The following is a 26,845-nucleotide window of genomic DNA, read 5'->3' as shown; positions in this document are numbered from 1 at the left end:
AGAGCCCATCTCACAAAGATATCCAGTCAGGGACCACCTCACCGAGATAGCCAGTCAGGGACCATCTCACCAAGATATCCAGTCAGAGACCATCTCACCAAGATATCCAGTCAGGGACCATCTCACCGAGATATCCAGTCAGGGACCATCTCACCGAGATATCCAGTCAGATACCATCTCACCAAGATACCCAGTCAGAGACCATCTCACCGAGATATCCAGTCAGAGACCATCTCACCGAGATATCTAGTCAGGGACCATCTCAGCGAGATATCCAGTCAGAGACATCTCACCAAGATATCCAGTCAGGAACGACCTCACCGAGATATCCAGTCAGGGACCATCTCACCAAGATATCCAGACAGGGACCATCTCAGCGAGATATCCAGTCAGGGACCATCTCACCAAGATATCCAGTCAATGTCCATTTCACCAAGATATCCAGTCAGAGACCATCTCACCAAGATAGCCAGTCAGGGATCATCTCACTGAGATATCCAATCAGAGGCCATCTGACTGAGATATCCAGTCAGAGACCATCTCACCAAGATATCCAGTCAGGGTCCATCTCACCAAGATATCCAGTCAGGGACGACCTCACCGAGATATCCAGTCAGGGATCCAGCTCACCAAGATATCCAGTCAGGGACCATCTCACCGAGATATCCAGTCAGGGACCATCTTACCAAGATATCCAGTCAGGGTCCATCTCACCAAGATATCCAGTCAGAGACCATCTCACCAAGATAGCCAGTCAGGGATCATCTCACTGAGATATCCAGTCAGAGGCCATCTGACTGAGATATCCAGTCAGAGACCATCTCACCAAGATATCCAGTCAGGGTCCATCTCACCAAGATATCCAGTCAGAGTCCATCTCACCAAGATATCCAGTGAGGGAACATTTCACGATGTTATCCAGTCAGGGACCATCTCATAAAGGTATCCAGTCAGAGACCACCTCACCAACATATCCAGTCAGGGACCATCTCACCAAGATATCCAGTCAGAGACCATCTCACCGAGATAGCCAGTCAGACACCATCTCTCCGAGATATCCAGTCAGAGACCATCTCTCCGAGATATCCAGTCAGAGCCCATCTCACAAAGATATCCAGTCAGGGACCACCTCACCGAGATAGCCAGTCAGGGACCATCTCACCAAGATATCCAGTCAGAGACCATCTCACCAAGATATCCAGTCAGGGACCATCTCACCGAGATATCCAGTCAGGGACCATCTCACCGAGATATCCAGTCAGATACCATCTCACCAAGATACCCAGTCAGAGACCATCTCACCGAGATATCCAGTCAGAGACCATCTCACCGAGATATCTAGTCAGGGACCATCTCAGCGAGATATCCAGTCAGAGACATCTCACCAAGATATCCAGTCAGGAACGACCTCACCGAGATATCCAGTCAGGGACCATCTCACCAAGATATCCAGACAGGGACCATCTCAGCGAGATATCCAGTCAGGGACCATCTCACCAAGATATCCAGTCAATGTCCATTTCACCAAGATATCCAGTCAGAGACCATCTCACCAAGATAGCCAGTCAGGGATCATCTCACTGAGATATCCAATCAGAGGCCATCTGACTGAGATATCCAGTCAGAGACCATCTCACCAAGATATCCAGTCAGGGTCCATCTCACCAAGATATCCAGTCAGGGACGACCTCACCGAGATATCCAGTCAGGGATCCAGCTCACCAAGATATCCAGTCAGGGACCATCTCACCGAGATATCCAGTCAGGGACCATCTTACCAAGATATCCAGTCAGGGTCCATCTCACCAAGATATCCAGTCAGAGACCATCTCACCAAGATAGCCAGTCAGGGATCATCTCACTGAGATATCCAGTCAGAGGCCATCTGACTGAGATATCCAGTCAGAGACCATCTCACCAAGATATCCAGTCAGGGTCCATCTCACCAAGATATCCAGTCAGAGTCCATCTCACCAAGATATCCAGTGAGGGAACATTTCACGATGTTATCCAGTCAGGGACCATCTCATAAAGGTATCCAGTCAGGGACCATCTCACAAAGATATCCAGTCAGGGACCATCTCACAAAGATATCCAGTCAGGAATCATCGCACGAAGATATCCAGTCAGGGACCATCTCTGCAAGATATCCAGTCAGGGACCATCTCACCAAGATATCCAGGCAGGGACCATCTCACCAAGATATGCAGTCAGGGACCATCTCACCATGATATCCAGTCAGGGACCATCTCACTGAGATATCCAGTCAGGCACCATCTCACCAAGATATCCAGTCAGAGACCATCTCACCAACATATCCAATCAGGGACCATCTCAACCAAGATATCCAGTCAGAGTCCATCTCACCGAGTATCCAGTCAGAGACCATCTCTCCGAGATATCCAGTCAGGGACCATCTCTCCGAGATATCCAGTCAGAGACCATCTCACCGAGATATCAAGTCAGGGACCATCTCACCAAGATATGCACTCAGGGACCACCTCACCGAGATATCCAGTCAGGGATCATCTCACCAAGATATCCAGTCAGGGACCATCTCACCGACATATCCAGTCAGAGACCATCTCACCGAGATATCCAGTCAGATAACATCTCACCAAGATCCCCAGTCAGAGACCATCTCACTGAGATATCCAGTCAGGGACCATCTCAGCGAGATATCCAGTCAGAGACTATCTCACCAAGATACCCAGTCAGATACCATCTCAATGAGATATCCAGTCAGAGACCATCTCACCAACATATCCAGTCAGGGACCATCTCACCAAGATATCCAGTCAGAGACCATCTCACTGACATAGCCAGTCAGAGACCATCTCTCTGAGATATCCAGTCAGAGACAATCTCTCCGAGATATCCAGTCAGTGACGACCTCACCGAGATATCCAGTCAGAGACCATTTCTCCGAGATATCCAGTCAGAGACCATCTCACTGAGATATCCAGTCAGGCACGATCTCACAAAGATATCCAGTCAGGGACCATCTCACAAAGATATCCAGTCAGGAATCATCGCACGAAGATATCCAGTCAGGGACCATCTCTGCAAGATATCCAGTCTGTGACTATCTCACCAAGATATCCAGGCAGGGACCATCTCATCAAGATATGCAGTCAGGGACCATCTCACCATGATATCCAGTCAGGGAACATCTCACTGAGATATCCAGTCAGGCACCATCTTGCCAAGATATCCAGTCACAGACAATTTCGCCGAGATATCCAGTCAGAGACCATCTCACCAACATATCCAATCAGGGACCATCTCAACCAAGATATCCAGTCAGAGACCATCTCTCCGAGATATCCAGTCAGGGACCATCTCTCCGAGATATCCAGTCAGAGACCATCTCACCGAGATATCAAGTCAGGGACCATCTCACCAAGATATGCACTCAGGGACCACCTCACCGAGATATCCAGTCAGGGACCATCTCACCAAGATATCCAGTCAGGGACCATCTCACCGACATATCCAGTCAGAGACCATCTCACCGAGATATCCAGTCAGATAACACCTCACCAAGATCCCCAGTCAGAGACCATCTCACTGAGATATCCAGTCAGGGACCATCTCAGCGAGATATCCAGTCAGAGACCATCTCACCAAGATACCCAGTCAGAGACCATCTCAATGAGATGTCCAGTCAGAGACCATCTCACCAACATATCCAGTCAGGGACCATCTCACCAAGATATCCAGTCAGAGACCATCTCACCGGCATAGCCAGTCAGAGACCATCTCTCTGAGATATCCAGTCAGAGACCATCTCTCCGAGATATCCAGTCAGTGACGGCCTCACCGAGATATCCAGTCAGAGACCATTTCTCTGAGATATCCAGTCAGAGACCATCTCACTGAGATATCCAATCAGGCACGATCTCACAAAGATATCCAGTCAGGGTCCATCTCACCGAGATATCCAGTCAGGGACCATCTCACCAAGATATCCAGTCAGGGACCATCTCACCAAGATATCCAGTCAGAGGCCATCTCACCGAGATATCCAGTCAGGGACCATCTCACCAAGATATCCAGTCAGGGATCATCTCACCGAGATATCCAGTCAGAGGCCACCTGACTGAGATATCCAGTCAGAGACCATCTCACCAAGATATCCAGTCAGGGACGATCTCACCAAGATAACCAGTCAGAGTCCATCTCACCAAGATATCCAGTGAGGGAACATTTCACGATGTTATCCAGTCAGGGACCATCTTCTAAAGATATCCAGTCAGGGACCATCTCACAAAGATATCCAGTCATGGACCATCTCACAAAGATATCCAGTCAGGAACCATCGCACAAAGATATCCAGTCAGGGACCATCTCTGCAAGATATCCAGTCAGGGACCATCTCACCAAGATATCCAGTCAGGGACTATCTCGCCAAGATATCCAGTCAGGGACCATCTCACCATGATATCCAGTCAGGGAACATCTCACTGAGATACCCAGTCCGAGACCATCTCACCGAGATATCCAGTCGGAGACCATCTCACAGAGATATCCAGTCAGATACCATTTCTCCGAGATATCCAGTCAGAGACCATCTCTCCGAGATACCCAGTCAGAGACCATCTCACCGAGATACCCAGTCAGAGACCATCTCACCGAGATATCAAGTCAGGGAACATCTCACCAAGATATGCACTCAGGGACCACCTGACCGAGATATCCAGTCAGGGACCATCTCACCAAGATATCCAGTCAGGGACCGTCTCACTGCGATATCCAGTCAGAGACCATCTCACCGAGATATCCAGTCAGATACCATCTCACCAAGATATCCAGTCAGAGACCATCTCACTGAAATATTCAGTCAGAGACCATCTCACCAACATATCCAGTCAGAGGCCATCTCACCGAGATAGCCAGTCAGAGACCATCTCTCCAAGATATCCAGTCAGAGAACATCTCTCTGAGATATCCAGTCACACACCATCTCACCAAGATATCCAGTCAGGGACCACCTCACCGAGATAGCCAGTCAGGGACCATCTCACCAAGATATCCAGTCAGGGACCATCTCACCAAGATATCCAGTCAGAGACCATGTCACCAAGATATCCAGTCAGGGACAATCTCACCGAGATATCCAGTCAGGGACCATCTCACCGAGATATCCAGTCAGATACCATCTCACCAAGATACCCAGTCAGAGAGGATCTCACCGAGATATCCAGTCAGAGACCATCTCACCGAGATATCCAGTCAGGGACCATCTCAGCGAGTTATCCAGTCAGAGACCATCTCACCAAGATATCCAGTCAGGGATGACCTCACTGAGATTTCCAGTCAGGGACCATCTCACCAAGATATCCAGTCAGGGACCATCTCACCGAGATATCCAGTCAGGGACCATCCCACCAAGATGTCCAGTCAGGGTCCATCTCACCAAGATATCCAGTCAGAGACCATCTCACCAAGATATCCAGTCAGGGACCATCTCACCAAGATATCCAGTCAGGGATCATCTCACCGAGATATCCAGTCAGAGGCCATCTCACTGAGATATCCAGTCAGAGACCATCTCACCAAGATATCCAGTCAGGGACCATCTCATCGAGATATCCAGTCAGAGACCATCTCACCAAGATATCCAGTGAGGGAACATTTCACGATGTTATCCAGTCAGGTACCATCTCATAAAGATATCCAGTCAGGGACCATCTCACAAAGATATCCAGTCAGGGACCATCTCACAAAGATATCCAGTCAGGAACCATCGCACAAAGATATCCAATCAGGGACCACCTATGCAAGATATCCAGTAAGGGACCATCTCACCAAGATATCCAGTCAGGGACCATCTCACCAAGATATCCAGTCAGAGACCATCTCTGCAAGATATCCAGTCAGGGACCATCTCACTGAGATATCCAGTCAGGCACCATCTCACAAAGATATCCAGTCAGAGACCATTTCACCGAGATATCCAGTGAGGGACCATCTCACCAAGATATCCAGTCAGAGACCATCTCACCAACATATCCAGTCAGGGAGCAACTCACCAAGATATCCAGTCAGAGACCATCTCACCGAGATATCCAGTCAGGGACCATCTCACCAAGATATCCTGTCAGGGATCATCTCACAAAGATATCCTGTCAGAGACCATCTCACTGAGATATCCAGTCAGGGACCATCTCGCAAAGATATCCAGTCAGAGACCATCTCACTGAGATATTCATTCAGGGACCATCTCACCGAGATATCCAGTCAGAGACCATCACACCAACATATCCAGTCAGGGACCATCTCACCAAGATATCCAGTCAGAATCCATCTCACCAAGATATCCAGTGAGGGAACATTTCACGATGTTATCCAGTCAGGGACCATCTCATAAAGATATCCAGTCAGGGACCATCTCACAAAGATATCCAGTCATGGACCATCTCACTAAGATATCCAGTCGGCAACCATCGCACAAAGATATCCAGTCAGGGACGATCTCTGCAAGATATCCAGTCAGGGACCATCTCAGCGAGTTATCCAGTCAGAGACCATCTCACCAAGATATCCAGTCAGGGATGACCTCACTGAGATTTCCAGTCAGGGACCATCTCACCAAGATATCCAGTCAGGGACCATCTCACCGAGATATCCAGTCAGGGACCATCCCACCAAGATGTCCAGTCAGGGTCCATCTCACCAAGATATCCAGTCAGAGACCATCTCACCAAGATATCCAGTCAGGGACCATCTCACCAAGATATCCAGTCAGGGATCATCTCACCGAGATATCCAGTCAGAGGCCATCTCACTGAGATATCCAGTCAGAGACCATCTCACCAAGATATCCAGTCAGGGACCATCTCATCGAGATATCCAGTCAGAGACCATCTCACCAAGATATCCAGTGAGGGAACATTTCACGATGTTATCCAGTCAGGTACCATCTCATAAAGATATCCAGTCAGGGACCATCTCACAAAGATATCCAGTCAGGGACCATCTCACAAAGATATCCAGTCAGGAACCATCGCACAAAGATATCCAATCAGGGACCACCTATGCAAGATATCCAGTAAGGGACCATCTCACCAAGATATCCAGTCAGGGACCATCTCACCAAGATATCCAGTCAGAGACCATCTCTGCAAGATATCCAGTCAGGGACCATCTCACTGAGATATCCAGTCAGGCACCATCTCACAAAGATATCCAGTCAGAGACCATTTCACCGAGATATCCAGTGAGGGACCATCTCACCAAGATATCCAGTCAGAGACCATCTCACCAACATATCCAGTCAGGGAGCAACTCACCAAGATATCCAGTCAGAGACCATCTCACCGAGATATCCAGTCAGGGACCATCTCACCAAGATATCCTGTCAGGGATCATCTCACAAAGATATCCTGTCAGAGACCATCTCACTGAGATATCCAGTCAGGGACCATCTCGCAAAGATATCCAGTCAGAGACCATCTCACTGAGATATTCATTCAGGGACCATCTCACCGAGATATCCAGTCAGAGACCATCACACCAACATATCCAGTCAGGGACCATCTCACCAAGATATCCAGTCAGAATCCATCTCACCAAGATATCCAGTGAGGGAACATTTCACGATGTTATCCAGTCAGGGACCATCTCATAAAGATATCCAGTCAGGGACCATCTCACAAAGATATCCAGTCATGGACCATCTCACTAAGATATCCAGTCGGCAACCATCGCACAAAGATATCCAGTCAGGGACGATCTCTGCAAGATATCCAGTCAGGGACCATCTCACCAAGATATCCAGTCAGGGAACATCTCACTGAGGTATCCAGTCAGGCACCATCTCACCGAGATGTCTAGTCAGAGACCATCTTTCCGAGATATCCAGTCAGAGACCATCTCACCGAGATATCAAGTCAGGGACCATCTCACCAAGATATCCAGTCAGAGACCATCTCACTGAAGTATCCAGTCAGAGACCATCTCACCAACATATCCAGTCAGGGACCACCTCACCGAGATAGCCAGTCAGGGACCATCTCACCAAGATATATAGTCAGGGACCATCTCACCAAGATATCCAGTCAGAGACCATCTCACCAAGATATCCAGTCAGGGACCATCTCACCGAGATATCCAGTCAGGGACCATCTCACCGAGATATCCAGTCAGATACCATCTCACCAAGATACCCAGTCAGAGACCATCTCACCGAGATATCCAGTCAGAGACCATCTCACCGAGATATCTAGTCAGGGACCATCTCAGCGAGATATCCAGTCAGAGACATCTCACCAAGATATCCAGTCAGGGACGACCACACCGAGATATCCAGTCAGGGACCATCTCACCAAGATATCCAGTCAGGGACCATCTCACCGAGATATCCAGTCAGGGACCATCTCACCAAGATATTCAGTCAGGGTCCATCTCACCAAGATATCCAGTCAGAGACCATCTCACCAAGATAGCCAGTCAGGGATCATCTCACTGAGATATCCAATCAGAGGCCATCTGACTGAGATATCCAGTCAGAGACCATCTCACCAAGATATCCAGTCAGGGTCCATCTCACCAAGATATCCAGTCAGGGACGACCTCACCGAGATATCCAGTCAGGGACCATCTCACCAAGATATCCAGTCAGGGACCATCTCACCGAGATATCCAGTCAGGGACCATCTTACCAAGATATCCAGTCAGGGTCCATCTCACCAAGATATCCAGTCAGAGACCATCTCACCAAGATAGCCAGTCAGGGATCATCTCACTGAGATATCCAGTCAGAGGCCATCTGACTGAGATATCCAGTCAGAGTCCATCTCACCAAGATATCCAGTGAGGGAACATTTCACGATGTTATCCAAGCAGGGACCATCTCACAAAGATATCCAGTCAGGAATCATCGCACGAAGATATCCAGTCAGGGACCATCTCTGCAAGATATCCAGTCAGGGACCATCTCACCAAGATATCCAAGCAGGGACCATCTCACCAAGATATGCAGTCAGGGACCATCTCACCATGATATCCAGTCAGGGACCATCTCACTGAGATATCCAGTCAGGGACCATCTCTCCGAGATATCCAGTCAGAGACCATCTCACCGAGATATCAAGTCAGGGACCATCTCACCAAGATATGCACTCAGGGACCATCTCAATAAAGATATCCAGTCAGAGTCCATCTCACCGAGTATCCAGTCAGAGACCATCTCTCCGAGATATCCAGTCAGGGACCATCTCTCCGAGATATCCAGTCAGAGACCATCTCACCGAGATATCAAGTCAGGGACCATCTCACCAAGATATGCACTCAGGGACCACCTCACCGAGATATCCAGTCAGGGACCATCTCACCAAGATATCCAGTCAGGAACCATCGCACAAAGATATCCAGTCAGGGACCATCTCTGCAAAATATCCAGTCAGGGTCCATCTGACCAAGATATCCAGTCAGGGACTATCTCGCCAAGATATCCAGTCAGGGACCATCTCACCATGATATCCAGTCAAGGAACATCTCACTGAGATACCCAGTCCGAGACCATCTCACCGAGATATCCAGTCGGAGACCATCTCACCGAGATATCCAGTCAGAGACCATTTCTCCGAGATATCCAGTCAGAGACCATCTCTCCGAGATACCCAGTCAGAGACCACTCACCGAGATACCCAGTCAGAGACCATCTCACCGAGATATCAAGTCAGGGAACATCTCAGCAAGATATGCACTCAGGGACCACCTGACCGAGATATCCAGTCAGGGACCATCTCACCAAGATATCCAGTCGGGGACCATCTCACCGAGATATCCAGTCAGAGACCATCTCACCGAGATATCCAGTCAGATACCATCTCACCAAGATACCCAGTCCGAGACCATCTCACCAAGATATCCAGTCAGAGACCATCTCACTGAAATATTCAGTCAGAGACCATCTCACCAACATATCCAGTCAGAGGCCATCTCACCGAGATAGCCAGTCAGAGACCATCTCTCCGAGATATCCAGTCAGAGACCATCTCTCTGAGATATCCAGTCACACACCATCTCACCAAGATATCCAGTCAGGGACCACCTCACCGAGATAGCCAGTCAGGGACCATCTCACCAAGATATCCAGTCAGGGACCATCTCACCAAGATATCCAGTCAGAGACCATGTCACCAAGATATCCAGTCAGGGACAATCTCACCGAGATATCCAGTCAGGGACCATCTCACCGAGATGTCCAGTCAGATACCATCTCACCAAGATACCCAGTCAGAGAGGATCTCACCGAGATATCCAGTCAGAGACCATCTCACCGAGATATCCAGTCAGGGACCATCTCAGCGAGCTATCCAGTCAGAGACCATCTCACCAAGATATCCAGTCAGGGATGACCTCACTGAGATATCCAGTCAGGGACCATCTCACCAAGATATCCAGTCAGGGACCATCTCACCGAGATATCCAGTCAGGGACCTTCCCACCAAGATGTCCAGTCAGGGTCCATCTCACCAAGATATCCAGTCAGAGACCATCTCACCAACATATCCAATCAGGGACCATCTCAACCAGGATATCCAGTCAGAGTCCATCTCACCGAGTATCCAGTCAGAGACCATCTCTCCTAGATATCCGGTCAGGGACCATCTCTCCGAGATATCCAGTCAGAGACCATCTCACCGAGATATCAAGTCAGGGACCATCTCACCAAGATATGCACTCAGGGACCACCTCACCGAGATATCCAGTCAGGGACCATCTCACCACGATATCCAGTCAGGGACCATCTCACCGACATATCCAGTCAGAGACCATCTCACCGAGATATCCAGTCAGATAACATCTCACCAAGATCCCCAGTCAGAGACCATCTCACCGAGATATCCAGTCAGGGACCATCTCAGCGAGATATCCAGTCAGAGACCATCTCACCAAGATACCCAGTCGGAGACCATCTCAATGAGATATCCAGTCAGAGACCATCTCACCAACATATCCAGTCAGGGACCATCTCACCAAGATATCCAGTCAGAGACCATCTCACCGACATAGCCAGTCAGAGACCATCTCTCTGAGATATCCAGTCAGAGACCATCTCACCAAGATATCCAGTCAGAGACCATCTCACCAAGATATCCAGTCAGGGACCATCTCACCAAGATATCCAGTCAGGGACCATGTCACCAAGATATCCAGTCAGGGACCATGTCACCAACATATCCAGTCAGGGACCATCTCACCAAGATATCCAGTCAGGGACCATGTCACCAACATATCCAGTCAGGGACCATCTCACCAAGATATCCAGTCAGGGACCATGTCACCAACATATCCAGTCAGGGACCATCTCACCAAGATATCCAGTCAGGGACCATCTCACCAAGATATCCAGTCAGAGACCATCTCACCAAGATATCCAGTCAGAGACCATCTCTCCGAGATATCCAGTCATGGACCATCTCACCGAGATATCCAGTCAGGGACCATCTCGCCAAGATTTGGTCCTGCCTAATGAGACAGGATTAATTAAAAATGTCCTGGTAAAGGATCCCCTTGGACTGAGTGACCATAACATGGTTGAATTCCATATTCATTTAGAGGGTGGGCAGATTGGATCTCAAACAAGCGTGCTGAGCTTTAATAAAGGAGACTATGAAGGTATGAGAGCGGAATTGATTAGAGTGGACTGGGAAAATAGATTAAAGGGTAAGACGGTACATGATCAGTGGTGTATATTTAAGGAGTTATTTTACAACTTCCAAAAAATATATATTCCACTGAGGAAAAAAGGGTGCAAAAGAAGATAGCCATCCGTGGCTAAGTAAAGTAATTAAGGATTGTATCCAACTAAAAACAAGGGTATATAAGGTAGCCAAATCTAGTGGGAGGATAGAAGATTGGGAAGTCTTTAAAAGACAGCAAAAAATAACTAAAAGATTGATTAAGAAAGGGAAGATAGATTATGAAAGTAAATTAGCAAAAAATATAAAAACAGATAGCAAAAGTTTCTATAGTTATATAAAAAGAAAAAGGGTGGCTAAAGTAAATGTTGGTCGCTTAGAGGATGAGACCGGGAATTTAATGTTGGGAAACATGGAGATGGCAAAAACGCTGAACAAATATTTTGTATCAGTCTTTATGGTAGAGGACACTAAGAATATCCCAACACTGGACAAACAGGGGGCTCTAGGGGGGAAGGAACTAAATACGATTAAAATCACTAAGGAAGTGGTACTTGGTAAAATAATGTGACTCAAGGCGGATAAATCCCCTGGACCTGATGGCTTACATCCTAGGGTCTCGAGAGAAGTGGCGGTAGGGATTGTGGATGCATTGGTAATCATTTTCCAAAACTCCCTGGACTCAGCAAAGGTCCCGGCAGATTGGAAAACTGCTAATGTAACACCCTTATTTAAAAAGGGCAGTACGCAGAAGGCTGGAAACTATAGACCTGTTAGCCTAACATCTGTGGTTGGTAAAATTTTAGAATCCATTATTAAGGAGACAGTGACGAAACATTTGGATAAACATAATTTAATAGGACAAAGTCAGCATGGTTTTATGAAAGGGAAGTCATGTTTGACAAATTTGCTTGAGTTCTTTGAGGAAGTAACATACAGGGTGGATAAAGGGGAACCAGTGGACGTAGAGTATTTAGACTTCCAAAAGGCATTTGACAAGGTGCCACACAAAAGATTATTGCTCAAGATAAAAAATCACAGGATTGGGGGTAATATTCTGGCATGGGTGGAGGATTTGCTATCTAACAGAAAGCAGAGAGTTGGGATAAATGGTTCATTCTCAGACTAGCAATCAGTAACTAGTGGTGTTCCGCAGGGGTCAGTGCTGGGTCCCCAACTCTTTACAATCTATATTAACGATTTGGAGGAGGGGACCGAGTGTAACATATCAAAGTTTGCAGATGATACAAAGATGGGACGGAAAGTAGTGAGTGAGGAGGACATAAAAAACCTGCAAATGGACATAGACAGGCTAAGTAAGTGGGCAGAGATTTGGCAGATGAAATACAATACTGGAAAGTGTGAGGTTATGCACTTTGGCAGGAAGAATCATAGAGCAAGTTATTATCTTAATGGCAAGAAACTGGAAAGTACTGTAGTACAAAGGGATCTGGGGGTCCTGGTGCACGAAACTCAAAAAGTTAGTATGCAAGTGCAGCAAGTGATCAAGAAGGCCAATGGAATGTTGGCTTTTATTGTTAGGGGGATAGAATATAAAAAGAGGGAGGTATTCTTGCAGTTGTACAAGGTATTGGTGAGAGCGCACCTGGAATACTGCATACAGTTTTGGTGTCCATACTTAGGAAAAGACATACTTGCTCTCGAGTCAATACAAAAAAGGTTCACTCGGTTAATCCCGGGGATGAGGGGGTGGACATATGAGGAGAGGTTGAGTAGATTGGGACTCTACTCATTGGAGTTCAGAAGAATGAGAGGCAATCTTATTGAAACATATAAGATTGTGAAGGGGTTGGATCGGGTGGATGCGGTGAGCATGTTCCCAATGATGGGTGAAACTAGAACTAGGGGGCATAATCTTAGAATAAGGGGCTGCTCTTTCAAAACTGAGATGAGGAAAAACTTCTTCACTCAGAGGGTAGTAGGTCTGTGGAATTTGCTGCATCAGAAAGCTGTGGAAGCTACATCATTAAATAAATTTAAAAAAGAAATAGACAGTTTCCTAGAAGTAAAGGGAATTAAGGGTTACGAGGAGCGGGCAGGAAACTGGACATGAGTCTAGGTTCGGAACAGTCATGGCCCTGTGGGTAGCGGAGCGGGCCCAGGGGCCATGTAGCCTGGTTCTGCTCCTACTTCTTGTGTTCTAATTCTGTGTTAGATTTCAGGAGATGGTTCTATTCCTGTTCCTGGCTGGGATGGAGATCACCATTTACAGAAGGAAAGTACTGCGAAAATATAGGGACAGAGTGATCTCCTGGACGAGTTTCGATTGCCTAGATGGGTCGGAGAGGAATTTCCCAGATTTTTTCTCCCAAATCCAAATTGGCCATTGGGTTTTTATCTGGTTTTTCGCCTCGCCCAGGAGATCACATGGGTTCGGGTGGGATTTAGAGTGATAGTAGATTTGAGGTTAGGATCAGATCAGCCATGATCTTATTGAATGGTGGAGCAGGCTCGAGGGGCCGATTGGCCTACTCCTGCTCCTATTTCTTATGTTCTTATGTTCTTATATCCAGTCATGGACCACCTCACCGAGATATCCAGTCAGGGACCATCTCACCAAGATATCCAGTCAGGGACCATCTCACCGAGGTATCCAGTCAGAGACAATCTCACCGAGATATCCAGTCAGGGACCATCTCACCGAGATATCCAGTCAGAGACCATCTCACCGAGATATCCAGTCAGAGACCATCTCACCGAGATATCCAGTCAGAGACCATCTCACCGAGATATCCAGTCAGGGACCATCTCACCAAGATATCCAGTCAGAGACCATCTCACCAAGATATCCAGTCAGGGACCATCTCACCAAGATATCCAGTCAGGGAGCATCTCACCGAGGTAGCCAGTCAGGGACCATCTCACAGAGATATCCAGTCAGGGACCACCTCACCAAGATATCCAGTCAGGGACCACCTCACCGAGATATCCAGTCAGGGACCATCTCACCGAGATATGCAGTCAGGGACCATCTCAGAGATATCCAGTCAGGGACCATCTCACCAAGATATCCAGTCAGGGACCTACTCACCGAGATATCCAGTCAGGGACCATCACAGCAAGATATCCAGTCAGGGACCATCTCACCAAGATAACCAGTCAGAGACCATCTCACCAAGATATCCAGTCAGGGACCATCTGACCAAGATATCCAGTCAGGGACCATCTCACTAAGATATCCAGTCAGGGACCATCTCACCGAGATAGCCAGTCAGGGACCATCTCAGCGAGATATCCAGTCAGCGGCCATGTCACCAAGATATGCAGTCAGAGACCATCCCACCAAGATATCCAGTCAGGGACCATCCCACCAAGATTTCCAGTCAGGGACCATCTCACCGAGATATCCAGTCAGGGACCATCTCACCAAGATATCCAGTCAGAGACCATCTCACCAAGATATCCAGTCAGAGGCCATCTCACCAAGATATCCAGTCAGAGACCATCTCACCAAGATATCCAGTCAGAGACCATCTCACCGAGATATCCAGTCAGGGACCATCTCACCAAGATATCCAGTCAGGGACCATCTCACCAAGATATCCAGTCAGGGACCATCTCACCAAGATATCCAGTCAGGGACCATCTCACCAAGATATCCAGTCAGGGACCTTCTCACCAAGATATCCGGTCAGGGACCATCTCACCAAGCTTTCTCTTCAATAGCGACACACTCCGCACTTGCCTAGGGCATCAAAGGGGGCCGGTGATTTGCCAGATTAAGAAATGTCAAAGTTTGATATTCTGGAGTTATAAATGAACTGAGCACGCTCCTTTATCATTGTGGTGAGTCCATGCTCTTGCAGGGTTTTGCTTTTGTTCAGAGCTTGCTAAACCATTACAGAGGGCATTAAGAGTCAACCACATAGTGTAAAACTGGAGTCACATGTAGGCCAGTCTGGGTAGCGATGGCAGGTTCCCTTAACTGAAGAAGTTGGGTTTTTATGACAATCCGACAGGTTTCACGGTCGTTTTTCTTTCTGGTGCCAGCCCACAAGTAACCGGATTTATTGAATTAAATTTCACAACTCGGTGTGGTTGGATTTGAACTCACGATGCGAGTTGCTAGTCCAGTACCCTTTAATTGCACACCACAGCAGACACAATCAACTACAGGCAGAGACCAGGGGAGGCAGAACAGTTCACATTATAATCAGGCAGTGGTGCATTCTAAAATCGACGGAATGACAACCGGTCGGGGTCTATAATGGGAGTGCGATTAATCTGCCAGATTACTAGCCAGGCGTTGAAGGTGAAAAGCTACCCCATTGTATCTGAAACACTTTGAGAGGTCTCTGGGATGTGAAACGGTGTAAGATAAAGACAAGTCTTTCTTCCCTTACCAACGTATGCTGTATAACCCTATTGAAAACTGAATGAGAATCTTAACTTCAGAACAGGAAACATGGCACGAGAAACATATACGTTTTTCTATTAAGTCTACTGTGAGTTCGGTTATGCTCTGTGATTGGACATTTACTCTAGTGTTACGTTATAAATGCACTGATATAAAATTGGGACCACCTTCAGTTCATTTGCTTCGATGTATCCACTACAGTCGGCATCATATTTCCTCCAGGTCTATAAAACAAAAAGACAAGATTCAGGATTATTGGTCACTGCGCTGGTAAAATTATATAATCACAGAATCATGAAATGTTCCAGCACAGAAACAGGCCATTTTGACCCATCAACTTGATGTTGATGGTTTTCTCCACATGAACCACCTAGTTTAATGCCACTCTCCTGCTCACTCCCCATACCCTTTAACATTGCTCTTGGCTGCCACGTTTCCTACATTACAACAGTGGCGACACTTCAAAAGTACTTCAGGCTGCAAAGTGCTCTGGGACCGAAAGGCGCGATAGAAGTACAAGTCTTTCTTTAATTCCCTTTTAACAGAATTGTTGGACTCTGCTTCAATAGAATTCTCTTCAGAGAATTCCACATTCTAACCACCCTCTGTGTCAGGACATTTTGTCTAACCTCTCCTCTCATTCTCCCCTTGTTACCATCTCAGTTGTAAGGTTTCGCAAGAATTTCGGAAAATTTCTACAGCCCTGAAGATTATTTCCTTTTTATTTCAATAAATACTGGTCTTCGTTGCACCCAACCATGAGTCTCGTTTTGTCTATATTGCTACTGAAATAAGTCCGGCGGTCAGAACCAGAAAAGGGGAGCGATTCGAAACCGCACGGGGCTCTGGAGCAGCTCAGATATTTCTGACTGGCCAGAGACAATAACCCCAGTAACCCCCCCCCCCCCCCTTATTTCTACACAGTGAGAGTGAAAACAATCTATTGCTATTTACTCTTCGTAATCTTGAAGGCCTCTATCGGGTCACCATTTAACCTTCTCGACTCGAGTGAATAAAGCCCTAACTTCTCACATACCTCTTCAGACCCCAAATAATTAAATGCTGAAAGATCATTTAAATATTGCACTTAAACATGCAAAAGGGGAAGAAGGCACTGGTGAGTAGTTGTTCCAAAGTTACTGTTACCCAGGAGGGTGGTTGGAATTCTGACAATGTCTTGGAGCTGTGAAGGTTCTGGACCTGTCTGAATAATAGTGTTGAGGAACTGGAACTCCAGCTACTGGTAGAAGTGCAGCAGCAGGCGTGACGCTCGTAGCTGTTCACTTTTAATAGGGAATCCTATTGAGGGCCACCTAGAAGTCTGATGACATCCAAATAAGGAGAGTGAACATATGTAGCAAGTTTAATAAAAAAATACAGTATATTAAAAATCTTATGTTTATGCAAACTTCCTGTCAACATTTCTATTATAAATTCCTATATTCTCATTTATAATGGTACCACCTCTGGAAATTTGTCATACTATAATTGCACCTTCCCCTCAGTAGAGGTGCTGCAGCACCAGCACTGGTGGCAGGGTGTAATTACAGTGTGACAAGTTTACTTAGGCGGTACCATTATAAATGTGGAGGTAGGAATTTATGATGGAAATCTAAAAATTAGGACAGTATTTATAACATTAAAATGGGAATTGACTAACATCTATGTCCAAATAGATCCTATCTTCTAAACCCACTTCACCACTTAATATTTTGCCCAGAGCTGTTAAACTGATTGAATTTGGATTTTTTTTATTCATTCATGGGATGTGGGCGTCGCTGACAAGGCCAGCATTTATTGCCCATCCCTTGAGAAGGTGGTGGTGAAGGTCCTCCCACAATGCTGTTAGGCAGGGAGTGCCAGGATTTTGACCCAATGACGATGAAGGAACGGTGATATATTTCCAAGCCAGGATGGTGTGTAACTTGAAGGGGAACTTGGAGGTGGTGATGTTCCCATGCGCCTGCTGCCCTTGTCCTTCTAGGTGGAAGAGGTCGTGAGTTTGGGAGGTGCTGTCGAAGAAGCCTTGGCGAGTTGCTGCAGTACATCTTGTAGATGGTACACACTGCAGCCATGGTACGCCGGTGGTGGAGGGAGTGAATGTTTAAGGTGGTGGGTGGGGTGCTGATCAAGCGGGCTGCTTTGTCCTGGATGGTGTCAAGCTTCTTGAGTGTTGTTGGAGCTACACTCATCCAGGCAAGTGGAGAATATTCCATCACGCTCCTGACTTGTGTGGAAAGGCTTTGGGGAGTCAGGAGCAATGTTCCCTTTAATTTTTTTTTTGGTGCCCATTAAAACTACAGCACATGCACGATTTTTCCCATTTAAAAGCCAGTGAGCCGGCTGCGGCCAGGTGCTCCAGAGTGTGGCCATGCAGCTTAAAGGGAACATTGGTCAGGAGGTGAGTCACTCACCACAGAATACCCAGCCTCTGACCTGCTCTTGTAACCACAGTATTTATGTGGCTGGTCCAGTTAAGTTTCTGGTCAATGGTGACCCCCAGGATGTTGATGGTGGGGGATTCGATGATGGTAATCCCATTGAATGTCAAGGGGAGTGGTTAAACTCTCACTTGTTGGAGATGGTCATTGCCTGGCACTTGTGTGGCACAAATGTAACTTGCCACTTATCAGCCCAAGCCTGGATGTTGTCCAGATCTTGCTGCATGAGGGCATGGACTGCTTCATTATCTGAGGAATTGCGAATGGCGCTGAACACTGCAATCATCATGGAACATCCCCACTTCTGACCTTACGATGAAGTATATGAAGATGGTTGGGCCTAGGACACTGTCCTGAGGAACTCCTGCAGTGATGTCCTGGGGCTGAGATGATTGGCCACCAACAACCACAACCATCTTCCTTTGTGCTAGGCATGACTCCAGCCTGTGGAGAATTTTCCCGATTCCCACTGACTTCAATTTTACTAGGGCTCCTTGATGCCACACTCGGTCAAATGCTGCCTTGATGTCAAGGCCAGTCACTCTCACCTACTCTTTTGTCCATGTTTGGATCAAGGTTGTAATGAGGTCTGGAGCTGAGTGGTCCTGGAGGGACCCAAACTGAGTATCGGTGAGCAGGGTATTGATGGGTAAGTGCTGCTTGATAGCACTGTCAATGACACATTCCATCACTTTGCTGATGATTGAGAGTAGACTGATGGGGTGGTAATTGGCTGGGTTGGATCTTCCCTGCTTTTTGTGGACAGGACATACCTGAGCAGTTTTACACATTGTCGGGTAGCTACCAGTGTTGTAGCTGTACTGGAACAGCTTGGCTAGAAGCGCGGCTAGTTCTGGAGCACAAGTCTTCAGCACTACAGTCAGGACCCATAGCCTTTGTTGTATCCAGTTGTGCTCAGCCATTTTTTGATATCACGTGAAGTGAATCGAATCGGCTGAAGACTGATTTCTGTGATGATGGGGATCTCAGAAGGAGGCCCAGATGTCTGTGCCCTTGCAACCCTCAGTGCTTCTTCCAAGTGATGTTCAACAGGAGTACTGATTCATCAGCTGAGGGAGGGCGGTAGGTGGTAATCAGCAGGAGGTTTCCTTGCCCATGCCTGATGCCATGAGACTTCATGGGGTTTCCTTGCCCATACCTGATGCCATGAGACTTCATGGGGTCCGGAGTCAATGTTGAGGACTCCCAGGGCCACTCCTTCTCGACTGTATACCACTGTGCCTGTCCTACCGGCAGGACAGATGGTGATGGAGGAGTCTGGGACATTGGCTGAAAGGTATGATTCTGTGAGTATGACTATGTCAGGCTGTTGTTTGACAAGCTCTCCCAATTTTGCACAAGTCCCCAGATGTTAGCGAGGAGGGCTTTGCAGGGTTGACTGGGCTGGGTGTGCCTTTTACGTGTCCGAATCCGATGCCGAGGTCGATGCTGGGTGGTCCGTCTGGTTTTATTCTTATTATAGCGGTATTTGATACAACTGAGTGGCTTGTTAGGCCACGTTGCTGTGGGTCTGGAGTCACAAATAGGCCAGTCTAAAGGACATTAGTGAACTAGATGGGTTTTTATGATAATCCGATAGCTTCCTGGTCACCATTACTTATACTAGCTTTTTAATTCCAGATTTATTTAATTAACTGAATTCAAATTTACAAATTACCATGGTGGGATTGGAACTCATGTCTCTGGATCACTAGTCCAATAACATATCCACTATGCTTCCGTACCCGATAATGTAGAGAACAAGAGAGACAGAAGCAACACTAAGACATCGGAGACAGGTAAGAGAGTGAGCATGTTCCCCGACTCACCATGTGCAACACTTGGTTTGGGGATGATGGTATGGGTAGGAGGCTTTAGGTTAGTTCCAAGGTTTGAGACAGAGGCCTGGGCACCAGTTGAGCTCTGGCTGGGATGGACATGGATCCAGTCTTTAAAGGGAAAAGAGGAGGCTCCAGGCAGGGACCATCTGTAAAAGTACCCGAGATCAGAGTGGGAGCAGCGAGGCCGGACAGCTGGTGCAGGCTTCCGTCTGCCATGATTGAAAGTAGAAAGTTGGGCCAAGAGGTGTAACACTGAGGGTAGGATGGGAACCACATGAGTGGACGGGGAAAACATCTGGATGGCTTGGAAATCAAATAAAATGTGGAAATTTCAATAAAACAGTAGATACCAAATTAAAAAGAACTAAAGCTTATGGGAGCCATGCATCCTGTGTTTCCCATGGACCAATCAGATCACTAGAAAACCCCATTCACCCAAGACTGGGAACTCAACATCCAGGGGTATTCAATATTCAGGAAAGATAGGCAAAAAGGAAAGGGAGGTGGGGTAGCATTACAATTGTAATGAAGGATATTAGCTGTGATGATGTGGAATCTGTATGGGTAGAATTGAGAAATACTAAGGGGAAAAAAACGTCAGCGGGGGTGGTATATAGACCTCCAAACAGTAAGGCGGAGGTTGGGGATGGCATTAAAAGGGAAATTAAAGAAGCGTGCAATAAGGGCACAGCAGTCATCATGGATGACTTTAATCTACATATAGATTGGGCCAACCAAATTAGTAACAATACTGTGGAGGAGGAATTCCTGGAGTGTTTACGGGATGGTTTCCTGGACCAATATGTCGAGGAACCAACCAGAGATCAGGCCATCTTAGACTGGGTATTATGTAACGAGAAAGGATTAATTAGCAATCTTGTTGTACGAGGCCCCTTGGGTCGGAGCGATCATAATATGATCGAATTCTTCATTAAGATGGAGAATGAAGTAGTTGACTCAGAGACTAGGGTCCTCAATTTAAATAAAGGAAACTACGATGGTCTGAGGAGCGAGTTGGGTAGGATTGATTGGGGAATGGCACTCAAAGGGTTGATGGTGGATAGTCAATGGCAAACATTCAAAGACCGAATGGATGAGCTACAGAATTTGTTCATCCCAGTTTGGCATAAAAATAAAACAAAAAAGGTGACTCAACCGTGGCTAACAAGGGAAATTAGGGATAGCATAAGATCCAAGGAGAGGACATATAAATTGGCCAGAAAAAGCAATAATCCTGAGGATTGGGAGCAGTTTAGGATTCAACAAAGGAGGACAAAGGGATTAATTAAGAAAGGGAAAATAGAATATGAGAGTAAGCTTGCAGGGAACATAAAAACTGACTGTAAAAGCTTTTATAGATATGTGAAGAGAAAAAGATTGGTGAAGTCAAGCATAGGTGTGGTAAACCACTTTTATCGTTCACTATCATTACACTATGGTTATCACTGTTTATATCGTTACACTATGGTTATCACTGTTTACACTGTTGTATCACTACACAAGGTCACCTCTTGTCACGCTGTTATACCTGGGCTGACCACAGCTGACTCCGCCCATGGCTCCGCCTGCTTGCCCAGGTATAAAGGTGGTCGACTGGCTGGTATTCCTCCTTGTTGGATCCGATCACCCACGAGGGTGGGCTCTGTTATTTAGCCATTAAAAACCTATAGTTACTAACTTAACTCGTCGCTTTTCATGAACTGAATTGATAGGTATATCAATTTTATTGGCTAAATTTTGAAATGTCTACAACGGAGCAGCCAAACGACCAGTCAGACGTACAGCCTCAGCCAAATGGCCATCTACAACAGCCCCAGCAGCCGGCCTGGCTACGAGCCCTCCGGCCGCCGTACCTGGATCTAAACCCACAGGCTGCGAATTCAGCCCTCGACTTCGAACACTGGCTGAGCTGCTTCGAAGCCTACCTGGGAGAATCCGGCGTGCCTCCGGCATCCAAACTAAGAGTTCTGACCGCTCAGGTGAGCCCTAAAGTATTTGCACTCATCCGGGACATTGCCACATACGAGGACGCCCTCAACCTGCTAAAAGAACAGTATCGGAGCCCTGTAAACTCAATGTACGCCAGGCATCTCCTAAGATCCCGCTCGCAACAGCCAGGAGAGTCGGTTGATGATTTCTTACGGGCGCTGCAAATACTCGGCAGGGACTGTGACTTTAAAGCCGTAACAGCTGCAGAACATACAGATCGAAACATCCGAGATGCCTTCGTGAAAGGCCTTTGGTCAGACTACTCACGGCAAAGACTGCTGGAATCAAAGGACCTCGACCTGAAAACAGCTGCTACCCTCGCTCGCTCCTTGGAAGTGGCCCATCGGGACCTCGAGGCGTACTCCAGGTACTGTGCTGCGCGACCCTGGGACTCGGGCCCGACCCCGGCCGCAATACCCCTCGCACCGCCGCCTCTGGGACCTACCACAGCGTCGGTGTCCCAGAACCGATCGGGACCGCCACCCCCGGTACCGGCTGCGACATCGGAGCCCCGCGATCGGGCCGCCGGCTGCTTCTTCTGTGGCCAGGCGAAACACCCGAGGGCGCGCTGCCCTGCAAGAAACGCGACCTGCTCCGACTGCCACAAGAAAGGCCACTTCGCGAAGGCCTGCAGGGGGAAAGCCACAGACGCCAGCAGTGCCTCATGCGAGTTGTGGGGGCGGCCATCTTTCATCAAGGCCACAGATGCCAGTATCCCCTCGTGTGAGTCGTGGGGGCGGCCATCTTTGATCAAGGCCACCGACACCGGCAGTGCCTCATGTGAGTTGTGGGGGCGGCCATCTTCTCCGCCATCTTATTCAACGTCGTGGGCGCCGCCATTTTTTTCACCACACTCGACCGCCACCTTGTCTCCAGACCCGACCACCGCCTCACCCGCAGACTACAGCAGCTCGCTCAGCCATACACTAGCCTCCGTCACACTTGACCAAGCTCGCCCGCATCACCTGTCCAAGTCCATGATGGACATCAAAGTAAACGGCCACGCCACGACCTGCCTGTTCGACAGCGGAAGCACGGAGAGTTTCATCCATCCAGACACGGTGAGCCACTACTCCCTCACTGTCCGGCCAACGCGCAACCGGATCTTGATGGCGTCGAGGTCCCATTCTACAGACATCAGCGGCTACTGTGTTGTGACCCTGTCGGTTAGGGGCACGGAGTATAAAAATTTTAAACTTCTCGTCCTGCCCCAGCTCTGCGCTGCCGTCCTACTAGGGCTGGATTTCCAATGCCACCTCCAAAGTGTCACTTTGGCATACGGTGGACCGCTCCCCCCACTCACAGTCGACAACCAGCAGCTTTTAAACCGCCCACCGCGTACCACCTGCGGCCTATCCACCCTCAAGGTCCCGCCCCCCTCCCTGTTCGCTAACCTCATCCGCGACTGTAAACCCGTCGCTACCAAGAGCAGGCGGTACAGCGCCGGGGACAGAGCTTTTATTAGCTCTGAGGTGCAGCGTCTCCTGAAGGAGGGCATCATCGAGGGGAGCACCAGCCCCTGGCGTGCCCAGGTCGTAGTCGTTAAGACCGGCAATAAAAACCGCCTGGTCATCGACTACAGCCAAACCATAAACCGGTACACCCAGCTGGACGCATACCCCCTTCCCCGCATATCTGATATGGTCAATCAGATCGCACAGTACCGGGTATTCTCTACCATCGACCTTAAGTCGGCCTATCACCAACTCCCTATCCGCCCTGAGGACCGCCAGTATACCGCCTTCGAGGCGAATGGCCGCCTCTACCACTTCCTTAGGGTTCCCTTCGGCGTCACCAACGTGATTTCGGTCTTCCAAAGGGAGATGGACCGGATGGTTGACCAGAACGGGCTGCATGCCACGTTCCCTTATCTAGATAACGTCACCATCTGCGGCCGCGACCGGCAGGACCATGATGTTAATCTGGAGAGATTCCTCCGTACGGCCCAATGGCTGAACCTCACCTACAATAAGGAGAAATGTGTGTTTAACACCTCGCGTCTTGCCATCCTCGGCTGCGTAGTAGAGAACGGAGTCATCGGCCCCGACCCCGAAAGAATGCGCCCCCTCATGGAGCTTCCCCTCCCCCACTGTCCAAAGGCGCTGAAGAGAACCCTGGGGCTCTTCGCCTACTGTGCCCAATGGGTGCCCAATTATGCGGACAAAGCCAGACCCCTCATGAAGTCCACCTCCTTCCCCCTGACGGCAGAAGCATGCGCAGCCTTCTCCCTCACAAAGGGAGACATTGCTAAGGCCACAATGCACGCGGTGGATGAGTCTATCCCTTTCCAAGTGGAGAGCGATGCATCCGACTTCGCCCTAGCTGCAACCCTTAACCAGGCGGGGAGACCTGTGGCCTTCTTCTCAAGGACCCTCCAGGGCCCTGAGATCCGACACTCTTCGGTCGAGAAGGAGGCCTAGGCGATCGTGGAGGCAGTACGACGCTGGAGGCATTACCTGGCAGGCAAACGATTTACCCTCCTCACCGACCAGCGTTCGGTCGCTTTTATGTTTAATAACAAGCTGAGGGGCAAAATCAAGAACAACAAGATCTTGAGGTGGAGAATCGAGCTCTCCACCTACGATTATGATATCTTGTACCGGCCTGGTAAACTGAACGAACCCCCAGATGCTCTATCACGAAGTACATGCGCCAACGCGCAAATTGATAGGCTGCAGACCCTCCACAACGACCTCTGCCACCCCGGGGTCACCAGACTTTACCACTTCATTAAGGCCCGCAACCTGCCCTACTCCATCGAGGAGGTCAGGACCATGACCAGGAACTGCCAAACCTGTGCCAAATGCAAACCGCATTTCTTTAGGCCGGACAGAGCAAGCCTGATCAAGGCCACCCGCCCCTTCGAGCGCTTGAGCATCGATTTTAAGGGGCCCCTCCCGTCCTCTGACCGTAATGTGTACTTCCTCAACATTATTGATGAGTACTCCCGTTTCCCCTTTGCCTTCCCCTGCCCAGACATGACCAGTACCACGGTCATCAAATGCCTGAACGACCTCTTCGCCTTGTTCGGGTTCCCGAACTATATACATAGCGACCGGGGCTCATCCTTCATGAGCGAGGAACTTCGCCAGTTCCTACTAGCGAGAGGTATTGCTGCAAGCAGGACCACCAGCTACAACCCCCGAGGGAACGGCCAGGTGGAAAGAGAGAACGCGACTGTCTGGAAGGCCGTTCTCTTAGCCTTAAAGTCTAAGGGCCTCCCAACCTCTCGCTGGCAGGAAGTCCTCCCGGCAGCGCTGCATTCCATCCGGTCACTGCTTTGCACTGCCATTAACGCCACCCCCCATGAACGAATGTTTGTTTTCCCCAGGAAGTCGACTACGGGAACCTCGCTACCAACATGGCTGACTTCTCCGGGGCCCGTCTTGCTGCGAAAGCACGTGAGGGCCCATAAAACGGACCCCCTGGTGGAGAGGGTGGACCTCCTGCACGCCAACCCCCAGTACGCCTATGTGGCATACCCAGACGGGCGGGAGGACACAGTCTCCTTACGAGACCTCGCACCCTCGGGCACCCCTGAGACACCACCGTTACCCCCCACCACCCCCCCAAATCCAGCCCAGGTAGACGGCAGGCCGGAACCCCATGAGCCTTCGCCGACCACGCAGACACCAGCATTAACATCGGATACTGCAACACCGCCGCCGCTGCTGCGCCGATCAGAAAGGCTTACGAGGCCTCCGGACAGACTGACATACCCGAACTGGTAGTACACTTCACCCCGCCGGACTCAAATTTAAACAAGGGGTGAATGTGGTAAACCACTTTTATCGTTCACTATCGTTACACTATGGTTATCACTGTTTATATCGTTACACTTTGGTTATCACTGTTTACACTGTTGTATCACTACACAAGGTCACCTCTTGTCACGCTGTTATACCTGGGCTGACCACAGCTGACTCTGCCCATGGCTCCGCCTGCTTGCCCGGGTATAAAGGTGGTCGACTGGCTGGTATTCCTCCTTGTTGGATCCGATCACCCACGAGGGTGGGCTCTGTTATTTAGCCAATAAAAACCTATAGTTACTAACGTAACTCGTCACTTTTCATGAACTGAATTGATAGGTATATCAATAGGTCCCTTGCAGTCAGAATCAGGGGAATTTATAATGGGGAACAAAGAAATGGCAGACCAACTAAACACATATTTTGGTTCTGTCTTCACAAAGGAGGACACAAATAACCTCCCAGAGATGCCAGGGATCATAGGGTCTGATGAAAGGGTGGAACTGAAAGAAATCAGTATTTGTAGAGAAATGGTGTTAGGAAAATTGATGGGACTGAAAGCCGATAAATCCCCAGGGCCTGATAATCTACATCCTAGGGTACTTAAGGAAGTGGCCCTAGAAATAGTAGATGCATTGCTGGTCATCTTCCAGAACTCGATAGACTCTGGAACAGTACCCATGGATTGGAGGGTAGCTAATGTAACCCCACTGTTCAAAAAGGGTGGTAGAGAAAAAGCAGGGAATTATAGACTGGTAAGCCTGACATCGGTAGTGGGGAAAATGCTAGAGTC

General features: G+C 48.5%; 1 protein-coding gene across 1 annotated transcript in view; it reads right to left on the bottom strand.

The window, feature by feature from the left end:
* LOC147116202 (calretinin-like) overlaps positions 1–26,845 on the bottom strand; it is a 400,230-nt gene that overhangs the window by 310,402 nt on the left and 62,983 nt on the right. Inside the window, exon 5 of the mRNA XM_085992021.1 lies at positions 16,200–16,256. Coding sequence (XP_085848147.1) covers positions 16,200–16,256 — 57 coding nt within the window. The remainder of the gene's footprint in view (positions 1–16,199; positions 16,257–26,845) is intronic.

This window comes from Somniosus microcephalus, chromosome 6 (genome assembly GCF_052327205.1).
Source record: "Somniosus microcephalus isolate GS21.2 chromosome 6, FLI_Smic_1.0, whole genome shotgun sequence".
NCBI lineage: Eukaryota > Metazoa > Chordata > Chondrichthyes > Squaliformes > Somniosidae > Somniosus > Somniosus microcephalus.
Note: the sequence above shows the minus strand (reverse complement) of the source record. Positions and strands in the feature narration are given on the sequence as shown.